Source organism: Bombina bombina, chromosome 6, assembly GCF_027579735.1.
Source record: "Bombina bombina isolate aBomBom1 chromosome 6, aBomBom1.pri, whole genome shotgun sequence".
NCBI lineage: Eukaryota > Metazoa > Chordata > Amphibia > Anura > Bombinatoridae > Bombina > Bombina bombina.
The window spans coordinates 627,992,236-628,016,787 of NC_069504.1; the positions used below are offsets into that span (position 1 = coordinate 627,992,236).

Consider the following 24,552-nt stretch of genomic DNA (forward strand, 5'->3'; position numbering starts at 1 on the left):
CCGCATATCGGTGAGGTAATTCACGAAAATCAATCAGGATTTATGCCTGGACGGAATCCTGTGAAAAATACTAGGAAAGTGTTGCTTCTCCTGGATACACTCTGGAATAAAGGCAGGTTTACCAGACATGTTTCAGGAATAGACAAAGCCATTCTTACGGTTGATGCGGAAAAGGCCTTTGACCAGGTGGCTTGGGATCATTTGTTCTCTTCCCTAGATAAATTCGGGGTCATAGGGCATTTTAATAAGTTTATCCGTTTAATCTATAATTCACCTTTATCTTCAATTATTATTAATAATATGATCTCTAATCGTTTTGTGTTACAGAGAGGGACCCGACAGGGTTGCCCTCTCTCACCCTTATTATTTAATATTTCTCTGGAACCCCTGGCAATAATGTTGCGGCAAGAGTTAGAGGGTATTACAATAGCTGATCAGAAAATATTTCTTCTATTATACGCTGATGATCTTATATTATTCCTATCTGATCTGAAAAAATCATTACCGATATTACAGGAGATCTTCCTTATATTTGGGTCATTTTCGGGTTATAGGATTAATATGTCGAAATCGGAACTCCTCTGGATAGATAATAAGCCGCGAAATAAAATTGCCCATCCATTTACCGTAGTCTCCCAAATTACTTATTTAGGTCTTAAATTGACGACCAATCCCGATGATTGGTATAATCTAAATTTTACACCTATGTTAGAGAAGATTAAGAAAAGATTGGAAGATTGGGCTTTTCTGCCTATTTCTCTATCAGCGCGGGTAGCACTGATCAAAACGCTATTGTTTCCTAATTTTTTGTATATTATGCAAAACATTCCATTCTTAATTCAAAAGGCTGACATTAGGAGGTTTAATACAGCCTGTTCGAAATTTTTATGGCAAAAATCTAAACCTCGTATAGCGATCCAACGTCTTATGAATTTAAAATCAGCTGCTGGTTTAATGTTCCCTAACATACAAGTTTATAATATAGTGATATTGGCAAGATTCGCGATAGATTGGATTACCAAGCAAGAACAAATTTCATCATATGATTGGGAATCGGCTTTGATCTCTCCATTTAACCTCACAGCCCTTATACATTGTCCTTTAACTGCCCTGCCTTCCAGTATTTTTTTCTTAAACACTTTCAGGAATATTATTGTTGCGTGGCAGAAATTATGTAATGATTTAGATTTGCCGGCTCATGTTTCCCAATTTTTACCCATTATAGGGAACCCAAGCTTTACTCCCGGGCTTTCGAATAAGGTTTTTCAACATTGGGCGACTAAAGAGTTAAAGTTTCTGAGTCAAATATTAGATACAGACGGATTACCTATGCTTTATGCAAATCTAGCCTCAAAATTTGATCTACCTGCACGAGAATTTTTTGCTTACTTACAAGTAAGACATTTTATTAATGAATTGATTCAAAAATATGGTTTGAATTGGTCACTAGGTGAGCTCAGTAATAGAATTAATAGTTATCGAGCAGGACTCTATAAAATTTCACCTCTATATACATTATATATCCAAAAGATTTCAGATATGCAGATTAAGGATATGACGACGAAATGGTCAAACAAATTTCCTGAGATTCAAGAACAAACTATAATAGATAGCTTTAAAATCATTGAACAGTCTTGGGTCTCAACTTATTGGCGTGAGTCTCAAATCAAGATCAGTCTTCAAAGTTACCTTACGCCTGCTATCATATCTAAATGGTACAAAACCATAGTAAACTGTACTAGATGTAAATTACCATATGCTGATTTATTCCACTGTTTCTGGGGATGTCCTAAAGTTACTCAGTTTTGGTCCAAAGTTATATTTTGGATGAAGGTGAAGCTGCATCTTGACCATCCAATTAAACCTATTGAGGTTTTTTTTCTGACTAAATATCTGGGAGTGCAGGAGAATTTTAAACTTATCAATACAATAATACTAATAGGTCGCACACTGATACTTAAAGCTTGGAAGAATAAAATTGCCCCTAATTTGTCCCAGCTTAAAAATAATTTACTTATACAATGTATGATAGAACAAATTGGGTTAGATTTATTCACGGATGTACAAATAGCAATTTTTTTCAAGAAATGGGAAGTATTTATACGTTCTTTGCAAATCTCTGCACAGAAGATATTAGTAAAGCCATTATTGAAATCGGCCTATGTACAAACTAATATTTATACTGGGCATTTCCCCAGATATTGGTCAGACGTGAATACTGTGGAATAATATGGGTTGAGATGGGGCCTGTGGAGATGAGTGGAGGGAAGAGGAGAGAGGAAATATGTTCACTTAGGTTTTCTTTTTTTTTTTTTTGTTTGTTATTGTTTTCTGTGTTATTGATTAGAAATATATAATTTAGATCTGAAACGGAAAAATTGAATATTTTCTTAGAGTATTATAAGTCTTTTCCTTTGTTTTTTTGTTTGAATTTTTAATCAAAAGGTTCAAAAATATGTATGTTGTTGGGTGTTAGCAATGTAAGTTAAAAAAAATAGAAAAAAATTCCAACAGGGAAAATATAGTTTAATCTGCTGAGAGATACTATTAAGGGCACCTACTTGCAGGTCATTTATTGTTGAATGTTTGTATGATTTGATGCCCTGCGTGGCATATAAACAAAGAAGATGTCTATGTGTTTTTGCTTATTTGTATTTATGTTACAATATTCTACCCTGCTGGTATACAAATAAAATAAATATTTAAAAAAAAAAACCCTCATTGAATGGTTGCATTGCGTAGTGTTAGTATGCTCTCAGCTTACATTAGTGTATGGATACAATTTTATGGACATATAGTTAATATTACTGCAGACATATTGTAGAGTTAGCCGAGTGTTTAAAGTTTTCTTTTTTTTGTTACATATCTCTGCACCTGACACTCTTGAGAGCGGTCTCAGCATGTAGGCTTACTATATTAAGTCTCTGCAAGCAATAAGATTGGGTACTTGTGGACATCCGGGCTAATAATTATTATAGGTTGATGTTAGACTACATATTTTTACATCGGATATGGGTTAGTGATCTCTGCTCACTAACATAGTATTGGATTGTCTGGATTTGTAATTAGGCTGCTTATCAACATTGATGTTCTCTTAAACCATTGTGATTCACATGTTATAAGCTTAGATCTCTATGGCATATTTTTAAGTAGCGCTTGAGGGTACTGATGCTAATGCGTACCACATAGATATTAGGTACATTTGGAGTATGACCTAGATATATCAGTCTATATTAGTTATCAAGTGTCCTATGCTCGAGCGCTGGCAGTGACCTACCCGGGTGTGGGCCACTATGGCCAGTAGTGATATAGTGGTCTGTAATTGGCTGCTGTGAAGGGGTGTAAGTGGTGATATGTCACTTAATTGCGGCTTTCAGCAGCAATATGCCCTACTGGGTATAGATTGCGGGGGTTAAGCCCAGTATGATCAATAATCTTAAACCACTGTATTTAAGGTATACCCAAGGTGGAGCCATTTCAAATACTAATCTTTGAATACCAGAATATGCTGGCGTTTTTTCTTATTGAGCCATTAGGTTATATCACGCCAGGGCACATCCTATGATGATCTGGGGTCACAGCTGTTTCTGTTTTGCTGAAATTTCCTTGTTTTGATTTATTGGGTTGCCTTGATTTTATTTACTTTCATGCTATACATTTTGGTGTTGGGTGTATGTATTATTTTTAATGTTGTACTGGCAAATATTGGATGTTTTTTCTTTTCTTCAACAGTTTTCACTTGTCTTGATGAAGGCTTCCATGTAAGCCGAAACATCGACCTACGACCTAACTATGTTGTTACTATGAACAATAAACAAATTTTTATTTGCTGATGCTGATATGCAATTTACACAAATCCTGAGAGTGCCCTCCATTTCTATTAAGATTATGAGGGGAGATAAAAAAATGAAATTAAAATCCTCCATGTCTCAAAATGAAATCAATGTAAATATTTGCATAGGAAATTAGCACATCTAGGCAAGTATCCCCGCTTGCTTTTCCCCCAGAAATAACTCATATACAATGTTACCAATGCACAAGAGAATTCTGGGTAAGTTATGCAAATTAGATATGCAAATTCTCAGCTTTTTTTACTTCAAAATAATACTGTTTTAACACAGCTATCTTTTTAACAGGATTATTTCTGGTTTGCTGTAATAATCCTGTTAATAATTTCCTATGCAAATATTTACATTGATTTATTTATATATATATATATATATATATATATATATATATATATATATATATATATACGAAAACAGGAAAGGGAGGGCACTCTCAGGATTTATATGAATAGGAAATCATTTATTTTTCATCATAACAGCAGTGAAAAATCATAAGTCGACTTTTCGGCCTACAAAGAAGCCTTGATCAGGACACATAAGAAACTGTTGAAGAAAAGAAAACACATCCAATATTTTGCAAATATACATTATAAAATAGTACATACTCACATCACCAAAATGCACAACTTAACCATCCAGCTAAATTAAATTTAAATTTAAAATGCGGGCAACCCCATGGAAACAAGACAAGCAAATTCAACAATACTGTAAAGGTAGAAACCCCTGTAAATTTAGGAAGAGGCTCGGCGTGATGCTGTCAGGTGTTTAATACATAGTGGGAACTCTCAACATTATATAGTACGTATGGGCTCCCCCAGGGTTATACCAAAACCCCTGTACACCCATATTATAAGTCAGCTGCTAGCACCCTCCTAGGGCACGGCAGTGTACGCCCAGTGGGTCATATGGTAATGTATTATATCACCATGATATATAAGCATATAACAGTACAAGATAGGGTTTACACCACTCGAGTAGGTATCATGCATCAAGATAATCAAATTCTTTGTCTAGGCCACAGAGCTAACGGACAAGTCCAGGCTTGTATCTAATCAAAACCCACATATCAAGACCCTGCATAATTAGACTAAAATCCATCCAAGCCCCTAAATCACAAATACCGGGTAACCCCGGGAACTTTATTAATCTCATACATAACCCCATGCAGAGCCTAACCCAACTCTGTTGGATTAAGACCCCTGCCTGCAGTGGTGAATAGCAAATTGTGCCAACATGTATTACCCTATGGGAGCCTACTATGGGCGGCTAACCCCCTCTGACAACTTTAAAATAAAACTAAAACTATGTATAATCTGAAACCAGAGACACCTCTAGCTCGTCTCACACTGCTGGGCTATACAGCACTGCAAACGGATAGAGGTTGCTGGGAACTTTGCAGCTGTCTGTCAGTGTTCAGGGCTGTGGAGTTAACAGTGGCTTAGGATGTGTACCCAGTCCAGTCTGTGAGTGCGGTCCATTCCTGTGTTTTGTATTTACATAGGGGAGGTTACAAAAGCCTGTGTCACCCTGGGAGGTTCCCAGTTGGTTTGTTTGGAAGTATGCATTGTGTGGGTGCTGGTTTAGGGTCCCAGGAAGGGGGAGACCTTGTCGTGGTCCTGGGCTTGATCCTTTGGCGCCAAATGTAACTGACTTCCCCCAGTTTTGCTTTTAAACATTGCTGTGAATCTGCTAGTGAGTGCTGGGTTTTTTGTGTTTTGTGTTAATGTTTGTAATGCTCCCCTGCGGACCTGACACCCAGGTTGCTCTGGGGTTAACTGCCTGTGTTGCTGGGAACTTTGCAGCTGTCTGTCAGTGTTCAGGGCTGTGGAGTTAACAGTGGCTTAGGATGTGTACCCAGTCCAGTCTGTGAGTGCGGTCCATTCCTGTGTTTTGTATTTACATAGGGGAGGTTACAAAAGCCTGTGTCACCCTGGGAGGTTCCCAGTTGGTTTGTTTGGAAGTATGCATTGTGTGGGTGCTGGTTTAGGGTCCCAGGAAGGGGGAGACCTTGTCATGGTCCTGGGCTTGATCCTTTGGCGCCAAATGTAACTGTCTTCCCCCAGTTTTGCTTTTAAACATTGCTGTGAATCTGCTAGTGAGTGCTGGGTTTTTTGTGTTTTGTGTTAATGTTTGTAATGCTCCCCTGCGGACCTGACACCCAGGTTGCTCTGGGGTTAACTGCCTGGGTTGCTGGGAACTTTGCAGCTGTCTGTCAGTGTTCAGGGCTGTGGAGTTAACAGTGGCTTAGGATGTGTACCCAGTCCAGTCTGTGAGTGCGGTCCATTCCTGTGTTTTGTATTTACATAGGGGAGGTTACAAAAGCCTGTGTCACCCTGGGAGGTTCCCAGTTGGTTTGTTTGGAAGTATGCATTGTGTGGGTGCTGGTTTAGGGTCCCAGGAAGGGGGAGACCTTGTTGTGGTCCTGGGCTTGATCCTTTGGCGCCAAATGTAACTGACTTCCCCCAGTTTTGCTTTTAAACATTGCTGTGAATCTGCTAGTGAGTGCTGGGTTTTTTGTGTTTTATATATATATATATATATATATATCCCCGAGCTGCAGGAAGCTCCAGCAGTCTCGGCTGTAAAGATACAGCCAAGAGCTGGAGTACCTGAGCTCCAGGCATCTGCCTGCATATGGAACCGGAGCATGATCGGTACTCCGGTTCCATATTAAAGCAGATATAACGATTATCTACTGGTGCCAGCGGTAGGGTGGGAGGGAAACCGGGAGGCAGGTGGGCGGTCCGGCAGTGGAGGGTGGAGGGGGATGGGACAGGCACGTGGTGGACCAAGACTGTGGTGGACATTTTCCAAAGTACAGACCTTAGTGAAGGACATCAAGGTGCATTTAAAATTAAAACATCAAAAAAACACTCTCTTTACCTACAGGGTACTGGATGCATGGTGGAATAGCCATCCAGCAGAAGGTAGAGACAGTGAATGAGTTTAAACATGCATGGGATAGACATAAGACTATGCTAGATATAAGATAAGGCCAGGAACTAATGAAAGCACTTGTGAAATGGGCCAAATGGTTCCTTTCTGCTGACACATTCTATGTTTCTATAAGTCATGAGAACGGCACTTTGCTCTCAAATGGGCCGCACGTTGGACGCCCCTGGTCTAGTTTCACAAGAACAAATTAGCCATCTAATCAAACAAGTTTAAATAACATTTATATAAAGACTGCTTGTGGTATACCAGCACCAAGTTGCCGTAGTGATCAAGGAATCGGGACAGGTCACTCTCGACTCATGGGTGGTTGGCACAGACTGTACTGCAGGCAGCTTGCTACTTTCCTCTCTCTCACTCACTTTCCCGCTACTGAGCGGCATCACGCGGGCACGGCCCCAACCTCGCAAAACATTGCACCACATGCATCAAGGAGGAGTCTGAACCAGCATTCATCTGTCCTACTCCTACCTCCCTGCCGCAAAACGGGTGGTGGACACTGCAAGGTCCAGTAACGGACAACAGTACCTGTGTACGGACACTTTGTCTATCCCTGGGAGGGAGGGAGATGGCTTTACACTGCAGAAAAAAAATAAAGGGAGAGGGAGGGATGGGGACCCTAGATAATGATCGCCGGACAGGAGAACACTACACTACAGAAAATTATAACATTTTTAAGCATTTATAGGTACTGGCAGGCAGCTGCCAGTACTAAAGATGGCCACAATTAGTGGGATAGTGGGAGGGGGAGGGTTAGAGAGCTTTTTGGGGGGATCCAAGAGGTGGGAGAGTTGAGGTGGATCACTACACTGTAGGAAAAAAATATATATAACAAATGAATAATAATAATCAAAAATAAAAAAAAACCTATACTGACAGACTGTCTGCCAGTGTCTTAGATGTGGTGAGGGAGGTAAGAGAGCTGTTTGGGAGGGATCTGGTCAGGATCAGGGGGTGGGAAGTGTCAGGTGGAAGGGTAATGTCTATACTAAAGCTACAATTAAATTTACAAGCTAACCAATTAACCCCTTCACTGCCGGGAATAATAGAAGTGTGGTGCCCAGCTGCAAAGACATGTATGTCTGCTAGTTTTGAACAAAAGGGATCCCAGAGAAGCTTTTACAATATTTTGTGTCATGATTGCACAAGCAGTATGTAAATAATTCCAGTGAGAGACTCAAAGTTTGTGAAAAAGTTAACAATTTTTTTATATGATCGCATTTGTCAGCGAAATGGTGGCATGAAATATACCAAAATGGCCCTAGATCAATACCTTGGGTTGTCTACTTAAAAAAAAACCAATATATAGTTTTGGCAGATAAATAAAAAAATAAAAAACAAGGCTCTATTTCTGTTTAAATGGAGTGATAGCAAAAATGCTAAAATGTTTCTGGTATTTTGGGTAAGTTTTTCTCTGAAATTCCCGGTAGTGATGGATTAATTAATCCAGAACCTGTGGAAACATATTGTTTTGTCTGTGATGCTTTTATTTGCTTCCCAACACAATTATTTTATCCCACTTATTTCTTGAATTCACTGGACAGTGCTAAAATTGGTGCTCAACTTATTAAAAGTGTATGGTAAATCAAATTTACCAGAGAAGGTTTACTGCAGCCGGCATCACTCTAGTGCACCTATTACTTTCAATAGATATTGTGACAATGCTAAATAGCACTGATTTTATTGTTTTGAAATATAGATAATCCCTTTATTATCCATTCCCCAGTTTTGCATAACCAACACGGTTATATTAATATGCTTTTAACCTCTGTGATTACCTCGTATCTAATCCTCTGCAGATTGCCCCCTTATCTCAGACTTGCATTTTAACCAATTAGTGCTGACTCCACGGGAGTGAGCACAATGTTATCTATATGGCACACATGAACTAGCACTGTCTAATTGAGATAAGAGGTAGTCTTCATCGGCTTAGAAATCTGCTTATGAGCCTACCTAGGTTTAGTTTTAAACAAAGAATAAGAGGATAACAAAGGAAATTTGATGATAAAAGTAAATTGGAAAGCTGTTTTAAAATGACATGCCCTATCTGAATCATGAAAGTTTAATTTTGACTTGACTGTCCCTTTAAATAAATATATTTAATTATTGATAAATAGATTTTAAATTGGTTAAAAATGGCCTTCTCTTTATATATGCTGTATACATGCTTCATATGTATTCTATATTTATTCCATACTTCAATGAATATATACAATTAATCTATTTTTTTCTATGTTTTCCATATAAATTCTAACATTTTGATTATACTGATATGTTTTTTTTTTTAAAAATTTAGGAATGCAACCTGTAATGTATTCAGTTAAAGAGGCACTTAATGGGAAAATGCACTGGTTAAGGACTGGCTATGATATCAGTTATTACAAGTAAGTAACAAAAATACATATTCACAGGTATGTTACTCATTCATGAGCTATTTTTAGAACTAGGATATAGATGAAATTTATGTAAATATATGTAAAAAAACAATTGCCCAGTGTAGTTCATATATGTATTAATCATATAAACTTGACATGCTAATGGCCTTTATAGCATATTTTAGTATTAAATATAGTATATGTATGCAGGCAATTTGACCTTACTATGCTGACTTGGAATATTACTATGTGTTAATTTTTTTTCATTCAGTAATATGTAAGTTGAGTTCTGTACTAAACATTTAAAATGTGTACCTTGGTCTAGAAGCATATACATTCTGAAATGGATTTGGAAGGTGAATATTGCTTTAAAGGGACAGTCCACTTGAATGTTTTTATTGTTTAAAGAGTAGATAATCCCTTTATTACCCATTTCCCAATTTGCATAGCCAATTAAGAAACCTTTTTACCTCTGTGATTACCTTGTATCTAGTCTCTGCAGGCTGACCCTTATCTCAATTCTTTGGACAGACTTGCATTTTAATCATTCAGTACTGACTCATAAATAACTTGGGTGTGAACACATTGTTATCTATATGACACACATAAACTAGCACTGTCTAACTGTGACAAACTTTCAAAATGCACTGAGATAAGAGGTGGCCTTCAAGAGCTTAGAAATTAGCATATAAGCCTACCTAGGTTTAGCTTTCAACAAAGAATTGGAAAGAACAAAGCAAATTTGATAATAAAAGTGAATTGGAAAGTTGTTTAAAATGGTATGTCCTACTAGAATCATTAAAGTTTAATTTTGACTTGACTGTCCCTTTAAGATTTTAAAGTCAAAATTAAACTTTCATGAATAAGATAGAGCATGCAGTTTTAAAAGACTTTCCAATTTACTTCTATTATTACATTTTGCACATTTTTTTATGTAAACACTTTCTGAGGCATCAGCTCCTACTGAACATGTGCACAAGTTCACAGGGTATATGTATACTAGTCTGTAATTGGCTGATGGCTGTCACATGATACAGGGGTCCGGCAAATGAGAAAAAATATATTTGTCAGAAAAAAATCTACTGCTTATTTGAAATTCATAGTAAGTGCTATTGTATTGTCTTTTTATTATGTGCTTTTTGATTATGCAATTCTACTGTATTCTGTAATCCTTTAATCTTAAAATGTTATATCATACATTTATTTTAGTAGTGACTTGTGTCCCTTTAAATTGCTACCCTATGCACTACAGCCAAGGTATCAAATCTATAATTTCAACTACTATTATTGTTAAAAGAAGCCATGTTTGTACACAATCATAGGCCTGCTAGACCTTATCTTAGGGCTGCAGGATTTAGGAGGGCAGTATATTGTGAAGGATGTCTCTACAATATGATACCATCTCCCTCCCATGCTCTACAAATGTTTCATTTAATTACAAATGAATGATCCCTGGTTATGGAATGGGGCATAGAACCCCTCCATTAGGAAAACATGAGTCACAATTGTTTTTGTGAGGGTTTGGGGGCAGAAGATTTTTTAGGGCTTAGAGCAGTACAATTACAGCACAATACACCAGTTGTCCTAAATCTAATACTACATGAACTGGAGTCTGACTGACTATAGCTATAACTGTATCTAAGTTTAAATAAATCAAACTTCTAATTTGTCAGCATATCAAAATGTTATATTATTGTTTAAAATGTTGGTGCCAAGGCTACAAATAAGACTTATAAGGACAGATTGCATAACCCTAAGGTGTACAGCTTGTCAAAGGGTATAATATAAAGTATATTGGGAACTGTCAGGTGTATTAAGGGATTCAATACTGTACAAGAGTAAAGCATTTTAAAGTGGAAAAGAGATACCAGAAGAAAGGTCATAAATTGAAATGAATTATAACCTGATAGATGTTGGGTTATGAACTGCCTGAAGTGATTCACATCTTTCTAGAGAGTGAACTTATGTTTGAGGATTTGTTCTGGTAGAATTATTGCCCCAGTTTCGTCCCTTTTTTTTTTACTTGAGTCCTACTGTCAACAAGGTAAAATATTTACCATAATTAATTGCTAATGGGATATGTAGAAGATCTTTGATTGTCATTTCTGCAAACCATATCAAGTCTTGTTTGTTTGTGTTGGTTTACTTTAATTATTTCCTATTTGTCATTTTTACAATGATGACATTATATCTTTATCATATCCTTGAGTTCATTGCCTTAATTGAGGGGTGGTTCTTTTTCCAGTGGGCTGTACATTTTTTGTTACAGTTTATTTGCAAAAAAAGATGCACATATTTGGCACAAACATTTTCTCTTTTTTCTGTGTTAAATGTTTGCCATTTTGACGTTTTCCCTGTGATCTCTATTGGAAGCTAATGTTTCCATAGGTTCATAATTGCTAATTAGGTGAGTTTTTCTTTTTAACCAGGATCAGATTTCATACATATGTCTAAGAAGAGGGACAGAGGTAATATACCTGATCTTGCACTTATTTGCAATGAGTATAATAATAAAACAGCCCTTCATAATCCAGACCCTATTTAAAATAATTGTAAAATTTAAAGAATTAAAGCCCAGTATCTAAAAATACTCTTAAAAACAGGGGCACTTTAATTCATTCTACTTTACAAACACGCTTTTTTTTTTTAAACTTACCTTTTTGTTATTGTAAACAGACTGCCAATCCTCTGCCCGCTTCTCTGACTGTATTTTACATATCAATGACGAATCCTTCTTCATCTAATCTTTGCAAGCCCCACGAGCTGGACGCCAATAGGGGCACACAACGATTGGAGAAAGCCGGATTCGTCATCGATCTGTAAAATACAGATGGAGAAGCGGGTGGAAGATTGGCAGTCTGTTTACTGTAACAAAAAGGTAAGTTTAATGAATTAAAGTGCCCCTGTTTTTAAGAGTATTTTTAAATACTGGACTTTAAACTTTACAATCACTTCAATCAGTAAAAAAAAATGGTTGAAAATTGTAGCCAACACGTTATGATGGTCACATGGTTTTATTAAGGTAAGCAATAAAATTCAGCGCTTTTGTTGACTTTAAACATTGTAATATGTATTATTTTATGGCTTTCCTATATTTTTACTTAATAAAAAGAAAAAAAGAAAAACTGACAGTGATATTTTCGACTAAATACATGTCTGGAAACTATATATTGTTTTTTTTAAAATATACCTAGAACAAAACCATATTATAAAATAGTAAATACTACATAATTTTAGCATAGATATTTTCTTATTACTTTTCAGTATAGCTTTAACAGTTGCACCTAACAAAAATGTAAAAAAGATGATTCCTTGAAAACAAAATAGCACCATTTAGAATCCCACTGGTGTTTATTCTGTACTCTTATACAAAAGAGATGATCAAATTTGTCAAACTTCAACACAATGTTCTTAAAAACAGAAAAGTTAGTCAACAACATAATTGACGCTGAGAGAGAAAATTGTTTGAAATGTACTCCTTGGCGCAATATAACTTAATACGTATTTGTAAAGTGCATGTAATGGAGGTTCTGGTGTTCAGAAGCAAATTGCGCCTTCTGGTAGAATACTCTTCGTCAACAGTTAGTATTCACATTTCTTTTCAGTTATAGTTTGGCACGTTGACACTGGAAAAGCCTCTCTTTCTCAGATTGTAAGCATTGGAAATATATAAGGACTTCATAATGTTGAGTTGGGAAATATAACATTTAATGCATTTTATGGTGACTTTATTTAAAGGTACATGGAAATCAAAATTAAACATTCAGGAACCTTATAATTAAAAAGATATAGAAAGAAAGGACAAAAATATATATTTCTCTTTCAATTTTACCATTTTCTCTGGTATTCTAGGTTGAAACTCCTTTCAATGAGTGCATAATGAGACAGGCTCAGAAGTAACTTGAGCAGCATATGAATACAATTGAGGTTAAAACCAGTCTTTCTAGTTTCAATTTTGATATCAGAAAAATGTAAAAATACTTTTTTTTTTAGCAAAACCATCACAGTCTTTCTGAGTAAGTCTCCCTTTTCTCACAACGGCATTCTGATCTACCAATAAGGATCAAAATCAACAAACAAACAAAACCAATACACCAAACTGAACAAATCTCAAATATTTTTTTACCTTAAATTAAATCTTTATCACCTCCACAGCCAATCAGAAACATTGACAACAGAACCAACATACAAAATGGCTTTTTTTAAATTTTTTTAATTAAACTAATTTTTTAATGTAATTTATTGATCAGCATATATTGATAATGATTTTGTCCATATGTTTTATTCATGTTTTTACATTTAAATATTAATAATGATGATAACGATGTATTCAGTATCATTTACTATTTGCAGGAATCTATTGTTATCAAAAAGGGCTGTCACAGTTGTTGGCATGGGCTGTACCATATTGTTTTTCTGTTCTCAGCATATGCACAACATGGGTCCATATGTCTTATCATTTGATCTGTGGGCTTTGTGCATTTGGCTGTTGAACTGGGTGTGCCATTTTGTTGTTGATATTTATTTGATAACTTGTAATTAACTTGACATATATATTGATTTTGCAACTGACAATATATTTTAGATATGTTTTATTCATATTTTTATATTTAAATATTGATAAAGAAGATGATGACATATTCAGTATCTTTTTTTACTTGGCAGGAATCTATTGTAATCAAAAAGGGCTGTCACTATTTTTGGGCTGTGCCTTTTTGTTTTTCTGGTCTGAGAATGCACAAAACATAGGCCCAAATGTGTTAGTGCTCGATCTGTGGGTTTTATGCATTTATCAAGTGACTTTTCTGTTGAACTCAATTTGTCCCTTTTGTTTATATTTATTTGATGTCTTGTGGTCAGATGGATTATGATCACTGATGCTAATATTTTCCATGCATTATATGAGTAATTTCCCGAATTCCACTCTGATCCAAAACACTCTTTTTCAAATATGAAAATGGTGTAATAATTTGCATTGTGATCAGTATGACTAAAATAAAAAGGTCTATTTGGAGCTATAAATTAGCTGGTAAATTGGATCAGAAAAATTGGGATCAACTCCATTATTATAAATGTTGTTGCAAACACTATTACCATATATTGCGGAAGACATTTGCACACTCTTGAACCTATCTTAGTATGCTGTCATGAAAATGAACTAAGTTTACCTTAGAAGTTAATTTGATCATTGCATTTCAGGGTCCCTTTAAGTGGTTTTAAGATTGAGCAAGTGTCTTTCCCCTTTGGTATTTGTTCTGCCAAATATTTCCAATAATTATTTGTAAAGAATTTTACATTTTGAATATTATATGTATTTGAATTTTTAATGAAAATTAAAATACTGAATGAAACATTTGAATGTCTGAATGTAATAATCGAATACTACATTTGAATATTTATTCTGACAGATGTACTTTGAAGTCTATTAGAATCAGCATTTGAATGTTAACATTTGAATTTGATTATTCAAATAATAAATCCAGTTTTCATTCTTATAGTTACAGTTAAGTTTATAGTTATAATATCTTGTAGCCTAATATGTTTTTTTTTTCAGAACAACTGTTTAATCCACATTTTTGCCTGAAAATGCTGTATATGCTATAAAACTTATCACTTCTTGAAAATGTTGCAATAAAGATACATTAAAATATGTTTTGAAAGTTGTTTCATTAATGGCATGTAATCATACAATAAGCAGTTGCTAACGAGACCACTTTCTCCACACTGTTATGCTTTGAGCAGACCTTCAAAACCTTTAAAACCTTTTATGAGCCAGAAAAAAAAACTCTACATGATGCACAAGAATGAATCACACAGACCTTGCTGAGCTTTCAAAAATATAAAGGAGTTGAACCTCAGAGTGACACCAAGTTGCAGGCTCATTCCCATAGAGGGCGCACTAACTTTAGCATGAGAGCGATATTGTGTTTTTCTCGTCTTTTTTGCATGCAATGGAAATAGCACTCATAGGGGCCCATTTATCAAGCTCCGGATGGAGCTTGAGGGCCTGTGTTTCTGGCGAGCCTGCAGGCTCACCAGAAACACCAGTTATGAAGTCTAAAGACCGCTGCTCCATAACCTGTCCGCCTGGTCTAAGCAGGCGGACAGACATTGCCGCAATTCTACCCGATCAAGTGCGATCAGGTTAATTGACACCCCCTGCTGGCGGCCTATTGTCTGCGAATCTGCAGGGGGTGGCGTTGTACCAGCAGTTCACAAGAGCTGCTGGTGCAATGCTGAATATGGAGAGCGTATTGTTGGACTTGATCCGCACTGTCGGATCATGTCCGACAGACCTTTCATAAATAGGGGCCATATTACAAGTTGAAAGTAAATGTGTTCACTCATGCGCAATCAAATTTAATGTGCATTGGGTTAGTGTGACTTCAGAGCTTGCGTAAAGAGTAAGGCAAGAAAAAAGTTGCATTAAGGGAGGCAGAGCCAACAGCCAAACAGGGAAGACGCACTTCACAGATCTCCTGTAACTTTTTCTCTAATATGACATTTAATTCAGGCTAATCCAACACGATTTGCCCCAAAACCAGTCTTGAACAATCAGGTTAACCCTAGCAACATTCGGAGATATAGTTAGTTGTAGTAGGTGGCGCAAAACAAGTTGCTATTCCCAATGTGTCTTACTGTAAATATGTGTGATAATATGTGGGCTCAATATATGTTAATGTTTTGATGAGTCCTAATTTTATATTCTCTTTTGGAAAAAATGGATGTCGAAACTATTTAAGAAATAAATATGATCCTTTATTTGATTATGGTAAATTTACCCAATAGTAGTGATGCTAAAAGTACAGTTAAACAAAAATTATTACAATTCCTTCAAAGTTTAAAAAATGACACCGGTGTCTCTATGTATAAAAATGTACATAATATATAAAAAATAAATTAAATTAAAATAATAACGTTGAAATCTTATAATTTATACAGTTTTGGGTTTATCACAAGTTGTAATTTCTAACAGAATGTTTGTAGATACAATTTTATAGTGGATAAAACAATAGTTGCTGTATAGTTCATATAGGATACTTTGTTTCAAGTTCAGCTATGCAATTGAGATCTTATCTTAGGCAACTATATATCAAATGTAGAGGTATGTTGGTGCGATTTTTATCACACAATAATATAAGTATACAGATTAGTACCTTGAAGTGTATCTGTTTGATATCACTTTTGTGAGATAATTGCGGTTAAATAAACGCCGCTATGCCAGTGTTTTGATTAAGTTTCAAGATCAAGCTGGTGGCAGTTCTATATGAGCTGCTGGCGGTTAAATAAATGCTGCTTTGGTTTCCTCTTATTAGGTGGGCTTATCTCTTTGCTGCGAGAAAATTCACTTTTATATAAGTGTTTGGGTAGTTGTCGTGGCCGCTCAGTTACCTTATCCTTTGTCGGTCAGTGACCGATTGCGCTCTTAAGGGTTTCTTGGTGGGATCTTCGTTGCGGTTAAGTGTTAACCGTTTGCTGATGTTTTTTAAGTATCTCCGGTTTTTCTATTCTGTGGCTTGTCTGTTGGTCAGTGACCGATCACGATGGTATGGTTGTTGGATAACCTCCTGATGTGGAATTTTTGCGTGCCTTTCCGGTCTGTTGTTCCCAGGTTTCTTAGATGTCGGTCAGTGACCGATCTGGGTGCTGAAATGTGGTTGTTGGGATAAGTAGAAAGTTTGTAGGATAAGTAGAAAAAGGATTTCTAGTTATCAATGTGATCTTTGCGGTTAAATATATGCCGCTCAGTGGGAACTTGAATATTTCAACTGGGTATAGCTGGTATTCACTTTGTCTTCTCAAATCCTGTGCAGGTGTGCTCTGGTATCAACATGTTTCGGCTGGACAGCCTTTTTCAAGATCCGGAGATACTTAAAAAACATCAGCAAACGGTTAGCACTTAACCACAACAAAGATCCCACCAAGAAACCCTTAAGAGCGCGATCGGTCACTGACCGACAAAGGATAAGGTAACTGAGCGGCCACGACAACTACCCAAACACTTATATAAAAGTGAATTTTCTCGCAGCAAACAGATAAGCCCACCTAATAAGAGGAAACCAAAGCAGCATTTATTTAACCGCCAGCAGCTCATATAGAACTGCCACCAGCTTGATCTTGAAACTTAATCAAAACACTGGCATAGCGACGTTTATTTAACCGCAATTATCTCACAAAAGTGATATCAAACAGATACACTTCAAGGTACTAATTTGTATACTTATATTATAGTGTGATAAAAATCGCACCAACATACCTCTACATTTGATATATAGTTGCCTAAGATAAGATCTCAATTGCATAGCTGAACTTGAAACAAAGTATCCTATATGAACTATATAGCAACTATTGTTTTATCCACTATAAAATTGTATCTACAAACATTCTGTTAGAAATTACAACTTGTGATAAACCCAAAACTGTATAAATTATAAGATTTCAACGTTATTATTTTAATTTAATTTATTTTTTATATATTATGTACATTTTTATACATAGAGACACCGGTGTCATTTTTTAAACTTTGAAGGAATTGTAATAATTTTTGTTTAACTGTACTTTTAGCATCACTACTAATGAGTAAATTTACCATAATCAAATAAAGGATCATATTTATTTCTTAAATAGTTTCGACATCCATTTTTTCCAAAAGAGAATATAAAATTAGGACTCATCAAAACATTAACATATATTGAGCCCACATATTATCACACATATTTACAGTAAGACACATTGGGAATAGCAACTTGTTTTCCGCCACCTACTACAACTAACTATAACTCTTTAAACTTTGGGATAAAGTTTACTTCAGGTGTGCTAGATTCCCCACCAGCTAGACAGTCTAAACCTACCAAACATTCGGAGATCCCTCCGCTCTACGTCCTTTGATGAACACCTTTGCCGACCACTGTCGCCAGCCAGGAAACATCCAGGTTTCTGTGGCCTCCATAAATTTGACCCTCATGGACCGGGTGGAGCTACAATACTGATCCTAAGTACTGAGCGACAGCACAACAACAGCCATTTCACACCAAGGGCAGTGTTGAGCCCAAATACAGATGATAAGCCATCACTAATGGACCTCATCAGGAAACGTGACCTGTCCGCCAGAGGGGGGGCGGCCTGGCAGATCATATAGCTACTTCACACTGCTAAAAAGAAAACAGCATAGTGAAACACACTGATGCAGGGTTAAGCGATTGACTTTGACTTATAAATCATTGGGCAGACCTTACTGACGTTGCTTATACATATCAGTGGCATGAATAACCACACTGACAGGCCTTGCCCATTCTATACACCTCAATACATTCAGCTAACCATCATAGGAAACCTGTGCTGTCCTTTAAGTGCTCACTTTATACCTTTGAAGCCTGTCATAGTCTAAAGGCTGGTCTATACTAGTTCAACAGTGCATCCCATATACATATAACCATAATGAAAATGGAACTTGCAGCTATATACCTCCTAAAGGAGCTTGAGGCAACTCTACACACTCATTTTACTGAGCTTCAGGAAGTATTCGCAGAAGAGTGATGCTCTCTGAGAGAAACTTGTAGCTCATTGATTCATAGACTATGGTCTCTAGTGGAGCCCCTAACAGCCTGTCACCTAACTCCTATATGGGAGCCTTCTATTTTAGCAAACACCTGTCGATGTCATGTTTCTAAAGAACAGACTGTACCTGATAGGGCTGTGCTCATACTATGTGAGGAATTTAAAGCCCTGTGTGATCCTGATTACATTTTGATCATCTTAGAAAGCGCAACTCCCATAAAAGATATCGGAGAGCATGGGACTGACATTCTGTCCGGTGAACTCGTCACTCAGCTCCATGTGCCGTATATAGGCACCATACATCTACAACGTGAGAATGAGTGTTCAGTGGAACTGCTAAAAACCTCCAACTATGACACTTCTCCCCCCAAAAATAACACTACTCTAGAATACCAACAAGCTGGTGATGCCAGTAAATTGAATCAAGGCAAGGAATCCCTTCATAGCAGCATGTCCACACCTATGAATATCTTTCTCAAGAAAAAAAGTTTGGCACTGATCCTAAACATCCATCGAGCCGGTGTGGGCTAGTAGATTACTCTTTTTGACTCAAATACATAACTGTAGCTAGTCTGTGTTTGTGTTATACTAAGTTACCATAATAATTTCACAAGTACTTTTATCATATGTTTAGAGGTCTATGATGGTTATGAAAGTTAACTAGCTTACAGTTTTATGGGTATGAGCAAGAGTTTATTAGGACAAGCTAAGTTGTGGGTATTGTTGAGGTCTATATTAACCGCACTGTACTTTATCACAATTTAAACACTGCTGTCTTGAATTCCAGGTCGATACATGATGGTCCATGGACTTGAGTATATCATGCAGTCACCCTGTAATTACCCTGCTGGGTTGAAAAATACATGGTTATGGCTAAAAATATTCATATGCCCGTGCTGAATATTATTAATATACTCTAGTGTCAGATAACCACTGACCTTGTCTGCATATGTTTATACTTAGTGTTACTGATTATCAGTACGAAGTACTATAACCTGTGTTATCTGATTTATTTTATGTAGACTATCTTCACCTAAGTTAGACCGGAGTAAACTCCATTGATAAGTGGGCTTAATAGTAATGATGTACCTTCCTCATGTTGTTGTTTGTTTGTTTTTTAAATTCAGAGTTACACTGTGACAAACCAATACTTAATATCGGTCACCACCAGGTTTCTTAATGGGTCTCAATACGCTATAAGTTTGCCCCTTTGATGTCTATACACGCACAGACGAAAGCCATATAATCTTCATGCTTCCTTGGAATATGGGTGTAAAGGTGTTTCATTTATTTAAGGTTGCCCAGTCTGTTTACCGGGTAGACACAATAGTTAAGCTATATGTTTGGGCTATATTCAAATACCTACCTGTGCTAGGTAGGATTGATAGCAATATCTATTTAGATTTTCAGAATCATATTGTATAGCAAATCGGCAGTAACATTACATAAACATAGCTTAATGTCATGAATAAGTAAAGGCTCTTATCTTACTCAAACAGGGTTTATATATGCACACCTTCCTTAGCTTGCAGGATCCTATATATCGTGGTTTAGCCATCATACTTTGTACTGTTGATTTCTATTTTGCACAGTAGGGTGGTGGCTAGTGGGCCAGTTTCTTGTCAAGCCTATTTACCTACAATAGGGGATAGTCTGAGTCAGTTCTTGTATGCTAGCAGATACTTTTTGTGTCATATATATGCTTTGTTACTTACAGTGGGTTAGCCTATCTCATTTACATGTTGCACATTAAAGTTTATGAATCGCAATGTTAACTTATAATGTACTAGTTAGTACTCTTTATGTTGCCACTCTACACTAGGGCATCATAGATTGTATCATTATGGTGTGTAAGTCCTACGCAAGGGTTGCAGTTATATTATGTACTCTTTCATGTAGTAAATACTGATGTGCACTCTTCTAGATAGTAGGAAGGGGTTTTCTCTTCTCATAAGATATTTTAGGATTTGTTGCTTCCTCCTATGTACTCATAGAGCCAGGGCTACTTTTCCTTTTCTCCCTCAGCCGGTGAGGGTGGGAAGGATCTTATGCAACAGCCTGAAGCAATATTGTTTAGCTCTAAATACCTCACCCAGTTAGTAACACACGATTCCTGACATAGATTTGATGTTGTTGGCTATACCAGTGGTGTGCATATATACACTAACTGAGACTATAACTTAGCCTTGTTACACTTAAATCTGATGCATGTGCCCACATGTTGTGTACTATGCTATAGAGGCTCTATATCAACATTAACAGATGCATTTTATGCCTATAATAAGTGTTCCAGAATAATTACTAGAAGCTAAGCATATATGTTATACTGCAGACTAGGTCATTGTTATGTATTTTGCACTTGGTCCCAAATTCCTATAATTCCCCACATGTTACAAAGTTTATTTTCACAGCTTAAAAAAAAAAAAAAGTGGCACCACCACAATTTAGTGTCTTGTATAGTCTGTATCTAACGGGTTCTACTCTTTTTCTATCCTTGCAACCTACACATTACAACTCAATTGGCTTTATATAACATATTGTGTAAGCTTTATCCGCTGAATATTATTTCCTACATTCATATTTACTAAGTGTATCTGGACCCACTAGGGTCTTAGATGTGATTACCATACCTCACCAGTTTTGCCTAAATCACTTGGCCCATAAGAGGCCAGCTAAGTAGTCACCCATTTATGCTTGTAAGATCACAAAATAGAGGTTTCAGAAGCTCTTACAGGGTCACCCACCTTGTCTTTTACTCTTATCACTGTAACGTGTGTAATAGAAATGTTGTCATTATTGTTTTAAGCAAATGTATTGCATTTTGTTTCTTTGCAAAACCTCAATAAAAGATTATTTTAAAAAAAGTTGCATTAAACACAACATAAATACATGTTACAGTACAGTTACACTCATATAAACACTGTTTGATAAAAAGCTATAAAGGCTTAAAGATGGATGGTATAAGGTGTTTGAAAAAGGGCTTTAACACACACACACATATATATATATATATATATATATATATATTTAATAATAAAAACATTCCTAATTTTTTATGTGAAGAACATAGAAATGGAAAATACGCATAATGCACATTGGGGTTCACAATTTAGGACTAACAAGGTCGGATTAACACACATTAAAAATTGCTATATTCAATGCGTGTTATTCAAATATTAAATATAAACTATTAAAAATATTAAAAATTATTTAAAATTATACATACTGTGTTTAGCAAATTAACGTGGGAGCACTAAATAGCAATCTAGCACAGAATCTGTAAAACACAAATGGGGGCACCAAAGAGCATATCCCGTGGAATATTATGTGTGAATATAAACTCCCCTCCAGGTGGGTACTCACCTAATAATAAGCACCAAACAAATGGTGTCTGTGTGTATGATGGACCCTTCGAGTTGTCTAGCTAACTCACTCCAAACCAGTAGTCAGCAGCCAATCTTCAAAAATTTTCTTTTTAAAAAGATATATATCCAAAGTACACAATAAAAATCAATTTAAAATAATGAGCAATGCTTAACACGCTAAGTGTTTATTGGCCCTTGTGAGCATTCAATACGGCCATTTCATCAGGTGCATGTGTAATGTCTCTTATATACACCTACCCCTGGGTATAATTGGTTATTTTATTAAATGCTTACAAGGGCTGAGAAACACGTAATATATGGTCATGATAAGCAGCAGTGGTCGTAAGACTGACACTCACAGTTGCAGGCTTGTACTAAATGGCAGGAAATTTCCTGAAACTGCTTATGTTACTTCATTAATGGGGAGCTATGTTTTTTTTTATACAAACAAATGCTACTAAACACTATAAGAAAACTAGTATTCACAAAAGAAAAATGGCCTGTATTTACAAAGTACATGTTAAAGGAAGTCTAGTCATTCTTAAACTTTCATGATTCCCTTAGGGCATGCAATTATATACAACTTTCCAAATTACTATCATCAAATTTGCTTTGTTCTCATGGTATTCAGTTTTTTGTAGTTACCAGTTATATTAATGCCAATATCCTCTGTCTCATAATTTGGCACTTCTATGATCTCTTAATTCTTGATTATTATTTTTTTTATCTGTAGAAACGAGTTTTGTTATCGAGCATCTGATGGAAAGAAAAGGAGATTTTACACACTTACTTTCACTATAAAATTTCCACATAATGAAGATGTCTGCTACTTGGCTTACCATTATCCATATACTTACTCTACACTTATGGTAAGAGAAGAGAGAGTGAGATTGGCAGTTGAAAAATTAAAGGGACTGTAAAACTTTGAGATTGTAATATAAAATGCTTAATCATAGTAAAACAATTTTACAATATACTTTCATTATATGTCATTATTTATTTTGGTGTAACAAAGAACAGCCACGCTCTATATAAAATGTAAAACTTGAATTTATTGAGCAATCTTTAAAAAAGATGACAAAGCCACCCTAAGCACAAAAACATGTGAATGCGTAGCACAGATGGCTTACGCGTTTCTGCAGTGTTCCATAATCATAGCCTTCTGTGTGTCTTAAAAAGAAATTAAGAAGAAATCCTATTGGTTGATTAACTATGCATCACAATCATCTCACCTGATAAACCGGCAATATACACATTCTGATGGAACTGTTACATTTTAAAAGTGATCACATATGATAAATTCATCAGCTATATGATGCAGTAATACAAAATTGTTAAAAATGTTACTATAGACAATCTCTGATAGACATTGAATAATAACTAAAGCATATATTAACTGTAATTATTTATTTTGCACACTTTTCTTCTAATTTACGTCTGTGTATTGTGTATTTTAAAATTCCTGAAAACTGAGAGCACATTGACAGGTTTCACAAACCTAAGACTGCCACATATCTGTCCCTAATTTTTAGTTTGATATCTCATAATATCTGCTAAGACCAAACAAAAGAGATGTTGTTAACACAATGACAGTGACAACCCTGTCATCTCCAGACTCAAGTCTGGATTTGCTTCTCCAAACAAGGAAAGTAGTGGGGGGGGGGGGATTTTCCTTTTAAAAACAAGTGCTGCAAACAAGGTTTTAATCTGTTCTAATGGCAGAGAATATGTTGTAATTTCAGGGTGTTTACTCTCCCTTCAAAGTTATCCCTTTAAAGTTATTTACATTAATAAAATAAACATTTTGCAAAATGTTCTCTAAATATTATATGTTCTTTTATTGTGCGCAAAAAATAGTCAAAATCTGACACTATTTTCAATTTTAGCTTTCAGTATAGTTTGTCTAAAATTTAAAGGGACATTAAACTACTTTTCAAATAAAGATAGCATAGGAACAAAGAAAATTTGAAAAATTGAGTTAATTTGAAATTTGCTTAAAATTGCATGCTCTGGTTTTAGTATCCCTTTAAATAAAACACTCAATAATATATAAAAATGCAGCCACTGCTGCTCTGTATCATGCACCCTAACCTGAAGCACCTTATACAGCTATCAAAAAGTTGACAACCTCATTGATATGTAAGTGCACACTGCTTCTGTCGCAGTGTGTGAGAATACTTGTGCTCCAAGATAGCAGCCCCCAGTACAAAGAAGTGGAGCTTCACTGGACAACATTTCGGTGTTTAAAATTGGAACACGGCTTTAAAGAGAGCTAAATCAACAATAGCAATAGCATAATGAGTACTAACCATTGTAGGTTAGTTGTACCTAGCAGTTTAATATCCCTTTAAGCTTGACAGATATATGAAATATAGGGAAACATCAATGTTTGGCATCAGCAATGTAGTGAGAGGAAACATTTCCAAAAAATGTTGGTATCACAATGATAGGATA

General features: G+C 35.9%; 2 protein-coding genes across 2 annotated transcripts in view; one reads left to right on the plus strand and one right to left on the minus strand.

Annotated features, from left to right (window-relative positions):
• The window catches only part of AGBL1 (AGBL carboxypeptidase 1), a 1,247,389-nt gene that overhangs the window by 377,019 nt on the left and 845,818 nt on the right, over positions 1-24,552 (plus strand). The window contains exons 15-16 of the mRNA XM_053717645.1: positions 9,097-9,184; positions 22,832-22,967. Of these exons, the coding sequence (XP_053573620.1) occupies positions 9,097-9,184; positions 22,832-22,967 (224 nt within the window). The remainder of the gene's footprint in view (positions 1-9,096; positions 9,185-22,831; positions 22,968-24,552) is intronic.
• LOC128663351 (uncharacterized) overlaps positions 1-24,552 on the minus strand; it is a 172,324-nt gene that overhangs the window by 89,350 nt on the left and 58,422 nt on the right. The gene's annotated exons all lie outside the window — the stretch shown is intronic.